General features: G+C 35.6%; 1 protein-coding gene across 5 annotated transcripts in view; it reads right to left on the minus strand.

Moving 5' to 3' along the window:
* Window positions 1-15,723, minus strand: part of Naaladl2 (N-acetylated alpha-linked acidic dipeptidase like 2) — a 1,189,792-nt gene that overhangs the window by 543,567 nt on the left and 630,502 nt on the right. For all 5 annotated transcript variants that reach the window (XM_048347099.1, XM_048347096.1, XM_048347098.1 and 2 more), the window contains one exon: window positions 9,614-9,733. In XM_048347099.1, the coding sequence (XP_048203056.1) occupies window positions 9,614-9,733 (120 nt within the window). The remainder of the gene's footprint in view (window positions 1-9,613; window positions 9,734-15,723) is intronic.

The raw sequence follows: 15,723 nt of genomic DNA on the forward strand, positions 1-15,723 counted from the left end.
TATTATTTTCCTAGCTTTATAAGGAAAACACACACACACACACACACACACACACACATTTTAGGGCAGTTTAAAAGTTTGAACAAATGGCCAAGCACTGTGTAGCTCACACCTGTAATTGTAGTTACTCAGTTTATCATTTGGAGTTCTGAGATTTAAAGCTCACTCAGATAGAAAGGTCTAAGTTCATCGCCAATTAAGCAGCAAATACTGGGCTGAGGGGAATAGATCAACCAGCCAATGAGATCAAGGGTTTGGCACTGAAAAAAACAATCTTGAGAACATACTCACATAAATTCAGTTGTAGATTTGATCTCAAAAGCTATAGAACTAACCATAATTAATAAATGTGAGATATGCAGTAGGAAGTTTATTATAAATGCAGTTGATGTAAATATATACATAAAGGTAAGTCTTGTCAGAATTATGAAGAATTCTAATGTCAATAGAATATCCTTTTTCTTCATCTATTCTATCACTGGAGGCATAAAACCTATGCAAAGAATACTAAATCAGAATTACTCTGATATAGATTGCCTTTTCTAAAAGAAAGCTTTATTTGTGTGTGTGTGTGTGTGTGTGTGTGTGTGTGTGTGTGTGTGTGTATGTGTGTGCTGGTATTAGGTCTTGAATTCAGGGCCTTCCCTCCTCCCTTGTTTCTTTGTCACTTTCTTGGTTTCTGTCACTTGAGCCACAGCTGTACAACCTGATATTTGCAGGTTAGTTGGAGATGAGATTCTCAAGGATTTTTCTTGCTAGGGTGGCTCTGAACTGGTAGCTTCAGATATTAGCCTCTTGAGTAGTTACAATTATAAGCATAAGCCACTTGCACCCAGACTAAAAAGAAACTGTAGATGAAATAAATTTTACAGATTTTATTTGAGCCATAAAGATTTACAATCTCAACACCACCCACATCTGTGAAAGTTCAGAGAGGCATGGTTTATTTAGCACAATGGGGAAAAAAAAGATGTTGATTACAGCTGAGAGAGGAAGCAAAGCACTTATTTCATTAAATATGTCTAAACATTTTTCTTAAGTAATTAAGGTCCTCACTTTCAGAGTCATCATATTTACATCTTTTATAATCAATTATGGTGGCGAATAATGGATTCAAACAGAAAGAATAATATAGCAAACTTAACAATTATAAAAAGCACTTTTTAAAAGCCTAAATGAAAATTTTATAGGATTTTTAATCAGTTATCATGTCAATGAAAGTATCCATAGCTACACTTGTATGATCTGTGCAGATAGACCACATAACCATCAAGCTGAAAGAAAAGCTTGGGTAGGAGCCTCTTCTTTTTTGTGTCTTTCCATGTCTTACTATTCAGTACAAAAGCAAACACAGAGGCTGGACCTTTATCAAGAAGAGAAAAGGAAATTGCTACTAAGGAATGGAAGAAATGAGCAAAGCTTCAATGTGAAAAGGGCAGAGTTCCAAGAAGTGCCTGCCACAGAGTTATCTATGATAAGAAGTCAAAACAATTAATGTACCTATAGAACTGTTTCAAGGTTTATGTGACATGTAACATATACAAAACTATTTCTCAAACACAAAGAGTGGGATAAATTACAATGAATTGTCTATACTTTCCCTCCCTTCCTCTCTTCCCCTCCTTCTTACATCCCTCTTTCCCTTCCTCTCTTCCTTTCCTTCCCTTTTCTTCCTTTCTTCCTTTCTTTCTCCTTCCTTCCTTCTTTCCTCCTCACCTCCATTCCTCTCTTCCTCCCTCCATCCTTCTCTTTTTCCTTCTACTGTCTCGTCTTCCTCCTCCTCCACCTGCTTCATCCTATCCTGTCACTCTCTGGCTTTCATATTTGTCTCCGTTTGTATCATAATATTTGTTTATGAGAAATAAACTTTTTAGTGTCTATCTTTATGATAATAAATTGCACTTACTCAAAGGCATTATTTATACTAGTTATATCATAATAAAATACGTAAAATTCAACCCTTCCAAGACATTATGATTTCATAATTTTCAAATGGTCTGAAAATATAATGAAATAGATTATCATGGAGTTAAAAAACTACCACACACACAATTTCTAAATTGCATAGTTAATTCATGACAATGTTGGAAGATTTATAAACATACTGCCATTTTGTTTTAAGGGATGACCCACACTTTAGTATTATGAATAGAATCTGAAGCATTCAATTACAAATTGTTGCTCTAAATTCACTTTCTGAAAGTATGATTACTATGAGGCAGAAGAAATGACAGCACAATATCTTTTGGTTATAGCCATGATTGAAATTATGTTTAAACCAAAATATCGTTTTTAGGCATAGTAATATTTGACATAAATCAGGCAGGAGTCAGTCAGCAGAGAGGAGAAGGGTTTTGCTCAGTATTCACAGCAGACTTAAAAGCTTTGAGATGCATTCAACTATTGTTTCTCATTCTGTTCAGGAACTGACTATATTTTCCATGGTAAATGAACAGCTCTGGCACCTTACTATCACAGTTTTGGAGGTACTGTGCTTTTGTAAGCACTTCTGAGGTGTGAAATGCCTCGTTAAGTTATTCAATAAATCAACATACCTTTTAAAATAGCAAGATAACATTTGCTTTGTTTTTGTACATATGATGTCATTAAAATGGTCTTAAGAATGAAAAGAAGCAAGTGTATTTTCATATAGAATCATACAGACACTGAATGAAACATTTATTTTCATCTGAAATATTCCTAGGATGCTACTTAAGGAAAGCTGCTAGATTTCTCTCTGCTAGGGAAAATGGGGATTTATTCAACATTTCAACAGGACAGCATCTTGTTTTGTCTGCACTATCCACTCAACATTCATTTATATACAGTACATTTATATACACCATGTAACATTTATATATACCACTCACACATCATGAGCATTTTTTCCTAAAAAACATAACAACTTTATTTTATGCACTTTTTCAGTCATCACAGATTTTTGCTAATTATGAAGTGAATGGTTCCATATATCATTTGTGGAAATAGAACTAAATCAACTTTTAATTCTATGCTATCCACTCTACAAAACAGTACATTCTGTCAGCTGAAATATTCATAATTGATGGGGCTTGGGGGTACTGGAATGTGACTCAGAGCTTTGCACTTGCTTGGCTTACTTTGGGCTGGTACTCTACCACTGGAGCCACAGTTCTCACCCTGCTTCTCTGGTGTTTGACTAGAGATGGAATCTTACAGTTCCTTTCTATCTGACTTGACTTCCAACCTCAATCCTCCAGGTCACAGTCCCTTGAGTTAGCTAGGATTGCAGGAGTGTACCACCAGGACTGGGAAGAAAACAATAATTGTTTTGGGTAGAGCTATCTCATAGGGATTAAAGAATGTGTGTATACAGAAACACACACACACAATACAAAAATGGGAATCTTTGAAATCTAAAGTATATATAGCTCAGCAAACATCAGTAGACAAATGCTCATGAAAACTGAGTTTCGATAGTTTCTCAGTAGTAAGTGAAATGTGAGGACTTCTTAATGCTCTTGCAGTTGTTTAATGACTGAATTTTGACCATAAATGGTTAATATCTAAAGATAATTCCTCAGCAACTCCAAAATTTAGTGCTTTCAATGTAAGTAGTCTGTGGAGCAAATCGAGTTTAAGTTTAAATAATATGTACAGGCCCCACAAAAAAAGTACTGAGGTTTGAATTTAGAGCTTTGTGCTCTCTTAGCAAATGCTCTTACACTTAGGCCAAATCTACAAACCCCTTTTGCTTTTGTTATTTCTTTTTCAGATAGTACCCCCAATTTTCCCCACAGATCACTTCGTACTCTGATTTTCTCCATCTCATCCCTTAGCTAGGATTACAGGTGCTCAGTTTTATTGTTTATCATCATGCTCAGTTTTATTGTTTGAAAGAGAGTCTCACAGCCTAGCTGGTGGAGAGTGTCACACTGCCCAGACAAGGTAGCGTGAGGAGGGTATGTCAAGGCATAGATCTGAAAAGCTTTTGCCTTCCCAGGTTTCTATTTATATTAAAATCTTACCTGATGGATAAATAATTCAATTTGTAACAAATAGTTTGGATTCCTGGGTGAGTGAAATTTGGACTGTGTTTATTAATAATATGTGGCCATGTGACAGAGTATTCTGGGATATGGTATATATTATTCCATTTAGAAAACAGCCAAAATGTTTGTGACTATATATATATATATAATTATATATATAATATAATATAATATAATATATATATATAATTATATATATATATATAATCAAACTGAATTACAGAGAGGTTACAGTTTCATACATTAGGTGTTGGGTACATTTCTTGTACTGTTACCTCGTCTACGGTTTTACATACCCATGTTGAAAATAATTAGAACAGTGATATAACACTCGTTTCCATAACATGGAGTTCATTTCATTTAGCATCATCTTATGTGTTCACAGGGGCATAGCTATTGGGCTCTTGTGATCCTCTGCTGTGACTAGCCTAAATCTGTTCTAATTATTCCCTATGAGGGAGACCATAGAGTCCATGTTTCTTTGGGTCTGGCTCACTTCACTTGGTATAATTTTTTCCAAGTCCTTCTGTTTCCTAACAAATGGGGCAATGTCATTCTTTCTGATAGAGGCATAAAATTCCATTGTGTATATGTACCACATTTTCCTGATCCATTTGTCTACTAAGGGGCATCTGGGTTGGTTCTATATTTTAAAGCAATGACAAATTGTGCTTTGATGAACATTGTTGTGCTGGTGGACAAATGGGACTGAATCAAACTGCCAAGCTACTGCACGGCAAAGGACATAGCTTTCATGATAAACAGAAAGCCCACAGATTGGGAAAAGATCTTTACTGGCCATACAACAGACAAAGGCCTCATATCTAAAATATATGCAGAATTAAAAAAATTAAATTCCTCCAAAACAAAACCTCAAAGAACCAACAGCCCCCTCAACAAGTTGGCTAAAGACCTAAAATGAGACTTCTCTGAAGAGGAAATGGAAATGGCCAAGAGACATATGAGAAAGTTCTCTGCATCAATGGCCATAAAAGAAATGGAAATCAAAAACAACATTGAGGCTGGGAATATGGCCTAGTGGCAAGAGTGCTTGCCTCCTATACATGAAGCCCTGGGTTCAATTCCCAAGCACCACATATATAGAAAATGGCCAAAAGTGGAGCTGTGGCTCAAGTGGAAGAGTGCTAGCCTTGAGCAAAAAGAAGCCAGGGACAGTGCTCAGGCCATGAGTCCAAGGCCCAGGACTGGCAAAAAAACAAAAACAAAAACAACAAAAAAACAACATTGAGCTTCCACCTCACCCCAGTAAGAATGTCCTTTATCAAGAAAACTAACAATACCAAATTTTGGAGGGGATGTGGCCAAAAGGGAACCCTATTTCAATGTTGGTGGGAATGTAAACTGGTTCAGCCACTCTGGAAAGCAGTATGGAGATTCCTCAGAAGGCTAAATATAAAACTCCCCTATGACCCAGCACACTTGGGCATCTACCCAAAAGTTTACAAACAAGACTATACTTGAATTTTTAAAGGCTTTTTCCCTGCTAATAAATATTGTAGAAATTTATAAATGTAGGCAGATATAAAAAGGTAGAAATCATCACAAGTCCATCTATGTAGTTCCTTAGGCACAGCACTGTAGTAACTGACAGGCGGAACAAACAAATCCATATAATGCATGTGAGTCCACACAACTTTGCTTCCCATTGTCCTCTTCAAAACATCCTGATGTGAACAGACTCTTCTCAAATGTCTCAAGAAAAACTTATTCTGCCCCTTTATTTTTCTGATTATTGCTAACAAAATGTCTTATGCTCAAGTTGACTCACTAGTCTAAATAGGATAGGCAATTCTCATGTTATTATCCCAACTCAGATATCTCATCTTGTCCTTCTACCAGTTCACATCTGCTATTGGAGAAGGAGTATTTGTGTAGAAACTGTGCTCCTACTTCTTTGCTATTGGAGATACATTAGAAGGCTTTCAGTGCATAGAGTTTTCAGATCTTACTCTTTGAAGTCCCATGGATGTTTGCAGCTGTCTTTGGGTGTCCAACGGGCACTTTGGGAACTAAGTGAAGCATTCCCTAGGCACTTTCCTTGGTCTGGACAAATGCCTGTGTAACATATATTGTCCCTCTCTCATACATCGGGCCTCAAGGTGAAACTCAGTGTGGGAGGAAAAGGAGATGACATTAGCTTTCTCTCACATAGACCGGTGTCTGGCCCATGGAAATACCTGAAAGCTTTTCTTTTCCCAATTTAGGAAAGAAGACCAATTCCAACACATCTGTTTGCTACTTAATAAATGTTTCTCTTACCTGAGGTTTCTCACACAGAGTCTCACATCAGGTTACCAGTCCAGTGCACTGCACATCATAATGAAGACCTCAATGTGGTTTCATTGAAGCCCCAGTGTCATTGAACATGTTGTTGCTCTTATAGGTTTCTCACAAATTCCTCTTTAGAAAAATCTTCCTTCATCTGCAAACCTTTCATACCCTCATACCCTGGGTAAGAGGGACACGCTGAATTGTATTCTAACTTACATAATTCTTTCCTTTGAAATTCTGATGCTTGATAGATGATTTCAAACTAAATGTACATGCTTTATCATAAGACTATCAGCTAAAATTTGACTTAGCATGTTCATTATGTATATGTTGCTTTACTATAGTAAAATAGACATAAAGCATATTTGTGCACTCACACACACACACCACACACACACAGCTGGAAGATTCAAGGCCTGAAATGAGATTAGGTTAGAACATTCATTGTTTCTTTTAAGTAGTGATCATTCTCTAAGCCAGTCATTTATTGTTTTTCTCTCTTAATTACCTCATCTCTAAGATGAAGATAATAGCCCTGACCTCAACAATATGGTTATCATGAATGCTAATGAGATAATATATGAAACATGATTAGAAAATTATGTAACCTCCATTATTAACAACATTTTCATCTCAGGCAATAATGCTACAATCCTTATTATTAGAATTGTAAATGTTCCCTTTATAATGTATTGGTTTGACATGTAAGGATAGTCATGTACCATTAATATTCTTTTGAGTATTAAATAATGTTCAGCAATACAAATTTATAATAATACTCAGTGTTAAACTAGGTGCATGTATCATTTCTAATGTTACAAAATATCATTTTCAACTTATTTTTCTCCCTGAGAATGCATTAAACAGTAATTTTTAGATAAAAATATAATTACTTTAAGTAATCTAATGTGTATTGAAAATTGTTCATCAAAAATAATACCATTTATCTTAATATTCTGGCTAGCTATAGTATAATACTCTGACTGGAGTGTAAGAAGATTGTTGAAAGATAATTTAAGGCAACTATAGAATGCTCTTTTTTCTTAAAAGAGCACAAAAGGATTCCACAAACACATTTGAACCTGGGAATTAGCAAACCTCATTAAATATTGAATAACTAATCCAGGAGCTAGTGGACCATACCTATAATCCTAGTAACTCAAGAGGCTGAAATCTGAGGATGGAGATTCAAAGCCAGGCTGGGAAGAAAAGTCTATGAGACTTTTATCTCTAACTGATCAGCAAAAAGCTGGAAGTGGAGCCGTGACTTAAGTGGTAGGGTGCCAGCCTTGAACAAAACAGCTCAGGTCCTGATTCAAAGCCCCAGCACTGGCACAAAAATGAAATAAACAAAAACAAAGATTGAAAAAGTAAAAATGCACTTTATATCCACAACTGTGGATTTCCAGGACATAAGCACACTGACCATTGTTTTCAAATTGATAAGAAACTGCAGTTAGAAAGAACATAAGTAATATGGGTTGTGGTGGCTCATTACAGAGCTGTGAATTGAGTTTCCTTAATTATTCAAATGCTTCTAGTAATTAATGTTAAGAAATTCTATTTAAATAAAATTAATAAAAATCTCACTTCACAACCTACTACATTTTCATTAAATTCTTGAGAATAGTAATTGTGAAGTGAGGCAGTTCAAAATTGATAAAATCAATCACAAGGGAGTATAAGTCAGCTAAACACTGTTCTACAATAAAACCATTGGTATGTAGTCTTGACAGTAGATCAGAGGCTTTACATATGTCAAGAGAAGACAATACTTTGGCTGTCTTTTTAGCATTACAGTTTGGGGACTATTATGAAGAACATGCTCATAGATCTCACTAACACATTAACACCCCCTTTAAAGTATCACTTTTGTTAAGGTATGTTGTCATCAGTGGTTCTGTCACAAATATTTAAATTTAAAATGTTCTATTTGGATCTGCTCCAAATCCAGTAAACCAATTATTAAAAGGGCAAAGGAGCTAAAGAGAGACTTCACATGAGAGGAGATAAAAATGGCAAAGAAACATATGAGGAAATGTTCAACATCCCTGGAAGTAAAGGAAATGCAAAAATAAACAACCCTGAGATACCACCTCACTCCAGTTAGAATGGCCTATACTCTGAACTCAGGCAACAACAAATGCTGGAGGGGGTGCGGGGAAAGAGGAACCCTTCTCCACTGTTGGTGGGAGTGCAAATTAGTACAACCACTTTGGAGAACAGTATAGAGGTTCCTCAAAAAGCTCAGCATAGACATACCCTATGACCCAGCCATACCACTTCTAGGCATCTATCCTGAACAACAGGTCTCAGGATATCATAAAGACATCTGCACATCCATTTTTATCACTGCACAATTCACAATAGCCAAAATATGGAAACAACCCAGATGTCCCACTACAGATGAATCTATCAAAAAATGTGGTACCTATACGCAATGGAATACTACATAGTGATTAGAAATGATAAAATATTGGTATTCGCAGGGAAATGGTCAGAACTTGAACAAATAATATTGAGCAAGAGAAGCCTAGAACACAGAGAACAAAGGGGCATGGTCTCCTTGATATATTACTGTTAGGATGGGTGGGGGGAACAGTAGAGACCAGGTCCACGAAACAAAAGACTTCTTGTCAAATGGTATTTCCACAGATTTGGGTCAATGACCTTACATTATGTATCTAATACCAAACAACTACTGAACATGAAAAGGTCTAGAATAGACCTCTCAGTGGATCACAATATCACAACAGCTATGTACATGTGATCATATAAGACGAGGACAAGCAAAAACAACTCCAAGAGAAGGACACAGGAGGATTCTATTGTTGACGTTACATTTAAAGTTCTATGTGAATTTCCTTTGGTGGATGCTACGTGGTTACTGTATATGATTTTGGTACACTGGCTATTGTATATATGCCTACCTGATCTAGGGAAAGGAAAGAAAAACAAGGGCGTAAGATATCACAAAAAATGTACTCACTGCTTTATTATGTAATTGTACCCCTTTTGCACAACATCTTGTCAAAAAAATTTAATTAATAAAAAATAATCTTTATAAAAAATGTTCTATTTGGAAACAGCCATTTTCCTGTGGTACATTCTGCCAATTTCTCTTTCTTTCTCTTTCTCCCTCTTTCTCTTCTCTCTCTCTCACCCATACACACATTCATACAAGGAAATATGCAGGTACACACATGCATAGTCTCCACACTCACTGAGGCATATGGCTTCAACCAAAGAAATGACTCCCTCTACCATCAAATAATTGGCATTGGACTGACCTTATAGAGTAGTGGTAATTTTCCTAATTTTAGGAGTGCAATTTGATTTGTTGTATTTTTCATTTTTTTAATCATTTTTAAATCCTCTCTGGTTCCATAACTCACATCGATGACTTCAGCCTGAAAGAGAAAAAAACACAGGAAGAAAAGTGTCACTTAACCTAATTAATCTATTACCATGATTTGTGGTAATCAAAATGTTCAAAAGAGGACTGATTCTGTCTCACCCACTCTTCATCGAAATAAACTTGATTTTTTCATTTCTACCAGAGAATGGCAAGCCTCCTAGTCACTTGGGGCAGAAATGTTAGTCATTTGTGTTCAGCACTTTCTCTTTTAAACAAATTACAAACTAAGCATATTTCTCTAAGAGACCACAAGGCTTGTTGGGTTCTACATTCATGTTTCTGCAATTGGTGTTATTTTATAAAGCACTGCAAAATTAATTGCCTTAAGGGACAATAGCAATCATATCATTCTCTGGCTTGCAAAAATCCAATGATTCATTTTTACCTAAATTAAATTCAGGCTATAACTAGCATGATGAAATTACTCCCAGCTGCTCATATCCTTGGTCAGCCTGAGCAGATGTGTATGTGTTAATGATAACATCATGATTTGGCAGCATGCAATGTGGGAAACCACATATGTAAGTCTGATGTTTCAGCATGTTGGAATATGGTCCTAAACCATCATTTTTTGTCACAAATCCTACCAACCACTACCTATGGTTAAAGTATGTTGCACATTTGTGTTACTCATTTTTAGAAGTTTCTTCCAGGTAGTATAGAACTCTCAGGACTCTGGTGACAATCAAAGGCTAAGCCCTCTCCTCTTCCCTGGAAAGATATATTGAACTATGGAGCCTATTTTTCATGCATTTTCATTATCTAAGACAGTTCCTTTCATCTGTACTTTGGTAATTTCTGTCATCAAAATAGTAGTTGTTTGTTTGCCTTCCAGTACATGTACAATTGTAATGCAAAACAGAGTGAGTGTTGGCAAAATGGTGAGAAAAACGGAGAAGACTGCAGACTTTCCACCCTTCCCAGCTAGAACCAATGCACTTCACTTATATACAGTTATTTGCAAAGGCCATTGCTTATGGTGAGTCCTTTTATGAAGTAAATCTTCTTCAAGAAGAAAATATGAATACCACTGCAATATGCATAAATCCATCCATTGAAGAAGGCATTTATAGCATAAAATAGTATTTTACACACTGTATTTATCTGCATTTGCAAGAACTAAGAAACCATCCAGGCCATTTCAAACGTTCTCTGCCTTATGAATTCTACTTAGCCATTGCCCAGTTATATAAAACTATTTTCTCTTTCAAATTTTAGCATCATCTCTGCCTCAGTCAAGACCCCCCCCCCCACACCTTGGACCCATGTGTGTGTGTAGGGGGAGGGTACACTGGCCTCGATTTCTGGTACATGGGAAGCTCATGTAAAAGGCTCAGTAGAATCTTGTTCTCACCCAGCTGTGTCATATAAAATGTTGACTCGTAAGTATTAAATTGAAATGACTGTAGCTTATTCAATATCTGAAAAGTTAAGCCATACTCTCAAGGTGATTTACAGGAAACCTAATTGTTCAAAATGCTTCTGTCAGAATGGCTTTTCATTATAATTTTCTTCCTATTAAAAAATTAAATCAGGTGTCTTTAGTATAATTTTTGAATTTGATGATGCTATTATCATATAAATAACTGTTGATCTGTGATCTTAAAAGCGTGATTAAATAAATGATCACATATTAATGATTCCATTGTAAAAATGAGAGAGTTCATATTTTTGTCTTCTAATCTGTAAGCTGCATACTAATTAAATTTGATTCAGTGACAGCATCTTTAGACAAGGATGTTTCTCAGTTGGTTGTTAAACTTACAAAACATGTTTTTTCTTATTTAGAAGCAGAGTGGAGGAAATCCTTGCTGTTCTGGTGGGAAAAGGCCAGACTGTTTTTTGTGTTCGCCTCTACCAGAATGGCATAGCCATTACAAAAAATACCAATTCTGTAAAGTCTTTCATGTTTATTGCAAAAATCAATGTCACAAATGCACAAGAATAATTTCAATTAAAGGGTTCTTCAATCCACCTTACTTAAATGTCCATATCAGTGACTCATGTTAGCCTGTGAGAATTTTATCTTACACAATGAAAATCTTTCTTAAAACAGATATCATATCCATCTATTTTGGCTTACACAGTTTCAGGAAGTACATTACACATCAATAATTACAGAAGTGCCAATGTTCTGAGGTTTTGACAGGTGATAATAAAAATATATCTATTGACTTCAGAGGATATCTTTGAACTACAGCCTGTCTGAAAGTCTTTCCTATTCACCTTCAAGTCAGCTGAAATCACAGCTGCATGAAAGCACATTGAATTTTTCTGATGCACAAATCAATATGCAACAGTAGGATAAAATGCCAAGTCTTTTCTTTTCACATGTTTGCTTTGTTACAATGAACCTCGTCACATCCTATTTGTCCTCTCAGCATCAACAATCATTTATTCAACCAGTAGAAGTACTACATTTAATTTATGTCCAAATAGCAGGAATTAAGTGATTTCTCACATTAATTTTTGAACTAGGAATCTAAAATATGAGCAACCATTGACAAGGGAACAATAGATTTTATCCCATGTAAAAGAAGAAAACATGGTATTACAGTGCAGTAGTCCACATAAAAGCAGTTGGAAAGGAAGCTGCATACTTCAATATTAATATTAATATACATACTCTCTATGCTAACAGATGATGGGAGTGATCAACCAATTAGCAAAGACTGAGAACCTGGAACATTAAAATGCGATAATTCATACATCAGTTATTCTGTGATTTGAGTGCATCTAGTACAACAAATCAACAACAACAAAAAACCTGGGAAATAAAACTATAGAAATCTGACATCCTTCATCTTCTTGCAGGAATTCAGTGTGATGTTGAAATAAATAAATCATTTACACTAAGTATTGCTCATCAATGAATTGCTAAAAGGGTTTCAGTTTTATGACAAAGAAATAGAATGTTAAATTGGTCAGTCTTCACAATTATTAAAGAGATATACCGAGGAACAAGTCATAAAATAATATATCAGTTCCTACTGTAGTATGGGAACTGTTTAAATAATTTTTAACTTTTGAGGAAACCATCCTTTATCAACATTTCATACAGAAGAATGGTGAGGCTCAAGTCACATGACTAGTAACACAAGGGTGACTGGATTTTCTCCATTAGATGGGATTTCTCACAGGAAACCATTTTATTGCAGAGGATGTTGAAGACTTGACAGCTCCTGTACAAGGACATTCCCAGGGGCAATAATGGGTTAAATATGGAATGATCAGTTCTAATCTCCAGAAACTACTGTACCTTCCTGTGCTCGGGATGTAGAAAACACTGACTGGTTTGCTTAAACAACAGGAGTTTATTGTCTCACAATTTTGGAGGCCAGAAGCCTCCTTGCTTGCATGTAACCAGCTTCTAGGTGGGTCTCAAATGGCAAGCAGACCCACAGACCCACAGACAGGCAGACACACAGGGAGAGAGGAGGGAGGAGGGAGGCCTTTTGAGAGAGGAAGGGGAGAGAGAGGGAGGGAGATAATAAGAGTCAATTCTTGCTCCCACATATTCTCTCTGGCATCTTTTCTTGTAAATACACTAATCAAATTAAATCAGATCCCACCCTGACGACCTCCTTTTAACCTTAACTACTTTATATAGACACCATTTCTAAATACAGTCATGTTGGTAGTTTGGGCTCAACTGATGAATTTCTGTGGAGAGAGAAAGTTCAGTACAGAAGGGAGCCTAAGAATATGCATTTCTTGTGTATCCTGAAGTTCCCATTTTCTTCAATATAACATTTATACCATGGAAAGAATAAAGTTACTTAGAATTTAATACAAAATAGCTTCCAACTGATGTTTTCATAATTCAGAATTTCTCCTTAAAATGAAGAAGAAAAATCAAGATAAATTTATTAAAATAAAAATTTAAAATCCTCTGTCAATAACTCTGAAACTACTGCAAGAGAAAGTAGCAGAAACATTAGAACTTGTAGGTATAGGTAGGAATTTCTTGAATAGAGTCCCAGGGGCACAACAGAGAGGAAAGAGACTTGCCAAGTGGGACTACATTAAAACATTTTTGCACAGCTAAGGACATAATTACCAAATTAGAAATACAACCAACAAACTGGGAAAAGATGTTTACCAACAATACATCAGAAAAGAGAGTAATATCCAATATATACAAGGAGCTCAAGAAATTCACCCCTCTAAACTTAATATAGCAATTACTAAAAGGGCAAGGGAGCTAAGGAGATACTTCTTAAAAAAGGTAAGAATGGCAAAGAAACACTTGAGGAAATACTCACCATCCCTGGCCAGAAAGGAAATGCAAATCAAAACAGCACTGAGATTCCATCTCATCCCAGTTATATTGGCCAGCATATTGAATTCCAACAATAACAAATGGTGGAAGGGATGTGGGGAAAAGGACCCCTACTGTACCATTGATGGGGATATAAACTAGTACAACCACTTTGGAAAACAGTCTGGATATTCTACAAAAAACCTTCCCTATAACGCAACCATACCACTTCTCAACATCTACCTTGGACATCATGAGCCAGGATATGATAAAGACACCTACACATCCATGTTCATTGCCACACTATTCACAGTAACCAAGATATAGAAACAACTCAGATGCCCCGGATATGTGGATCCAAACAATGTAGTACCTATACACAATGGAATTTTACACAGCTATTAGAAAACATAAAATAATGTCATTTGAGGGAAATAGATGGAACTAGAACAAATCATGGTAAGTAAGGTAAGCCAAGATCAGAGAGCCAAATGGTGCAAATTCTCTCTCATACACAGATGTTAGATCTAAAATGTACTGGGATATGATAAATTACACAGGATTCTAGATATTTTCATACAGTGAGACCAAAAGAGAATAGCCTTAAGAGAGAATCAGAGGTGTTAGACTCACGTGCCTCTTCATTTGTGTAAAAATAATATATATGCATATACATGAACTCCAAAGATATGGAAACAAATGACTTTAAAATTTGTTTTTTAGGGGGCTGGGGATATGGCCTAGTGGCAAGAGTGCCTGCCTCATATACAAGAGGCCCTGGGTTCAATTCCCCAGCACCACGTATACAGAAAATGGCCAGAAGTGGCGCTGTAGCTCAAGAGGCAGAGTGCTAGCCTTGAGCAAAAAGAAGCCAGGGACAGTGCTCAGGCCCTGAGTCCAAGCCCCAGGACTGGCAAAAAAAAAAAAAAAAAAAAAAATTGTTTTTTTTTTATTTTTTCTGGTGATTCTGCACTCTATATAGTATATTCACATGCTTTCGGTGGGAGGGTCAGGGGAGAGAACAAAATCTGAGGACAAATAGTGAAAAAATGCAGCAGTGACATAGATAGAAGTTAATGCAATTAATAGGTGGAGATGGGAGGGAGAAAATGGGAGAGAATGAGGGGATAGATGACCCTGTACAAGAGGAAATGTACTTACTACCTGACATAAATGTAAACCCTATGTATATCATCTATATAAACAAAGTAAAATTACAAAATCCTTTATCAATTATAAAAATAAATGAAAATATTAAAATTTTGTGTTTATTACAAACAGATAAAGTATAAAAATTTAAGGATATTTTATCTTAAATTCTCTAGTAATGTGAATTGATAGAAGTGAAAGCATGCATTTCTATTTTTTATTAATTTCTTCAACAATGACCATCTTGTTATTTTGAATAAAAATCTTTATAAAAATAAAAAAATTAAACAATGTTCAATTCAAATGTAATTTTCTAGATCATAGAAAAGAACCTGGAGAAAATAAACTATAATTCCAACAAGAATGTCTATTAATAAAATTAAAATAGTAATCAAAATATTTAAGCTTGATCAACATCAACTGCTAGAAATATAGCTCACATATACATAGGAATCATATTTCTAACCTAGATATATAAATTGGTAATTTCTGTTCAGTTATGTTTTCTATATGTAAGTAATTACAGTATATAGGAAAATGCATTGAATTCACATCAAAACTGATACTCCCAC

Source organism: Perognathus longimembris, chromosome 5 (genome assembly GCF_023159225.1).
Source record: "Perognathus longimembris pacificus isolate PPM17 chromosome 5, ASM2315922v1, whole genome shotgun sequence".
NCBI lineage: Eukaryota > Metazoa > Chordata > Mammalia > Rodentia > Heteromyidae > Perognathus > Perognathus longimembris.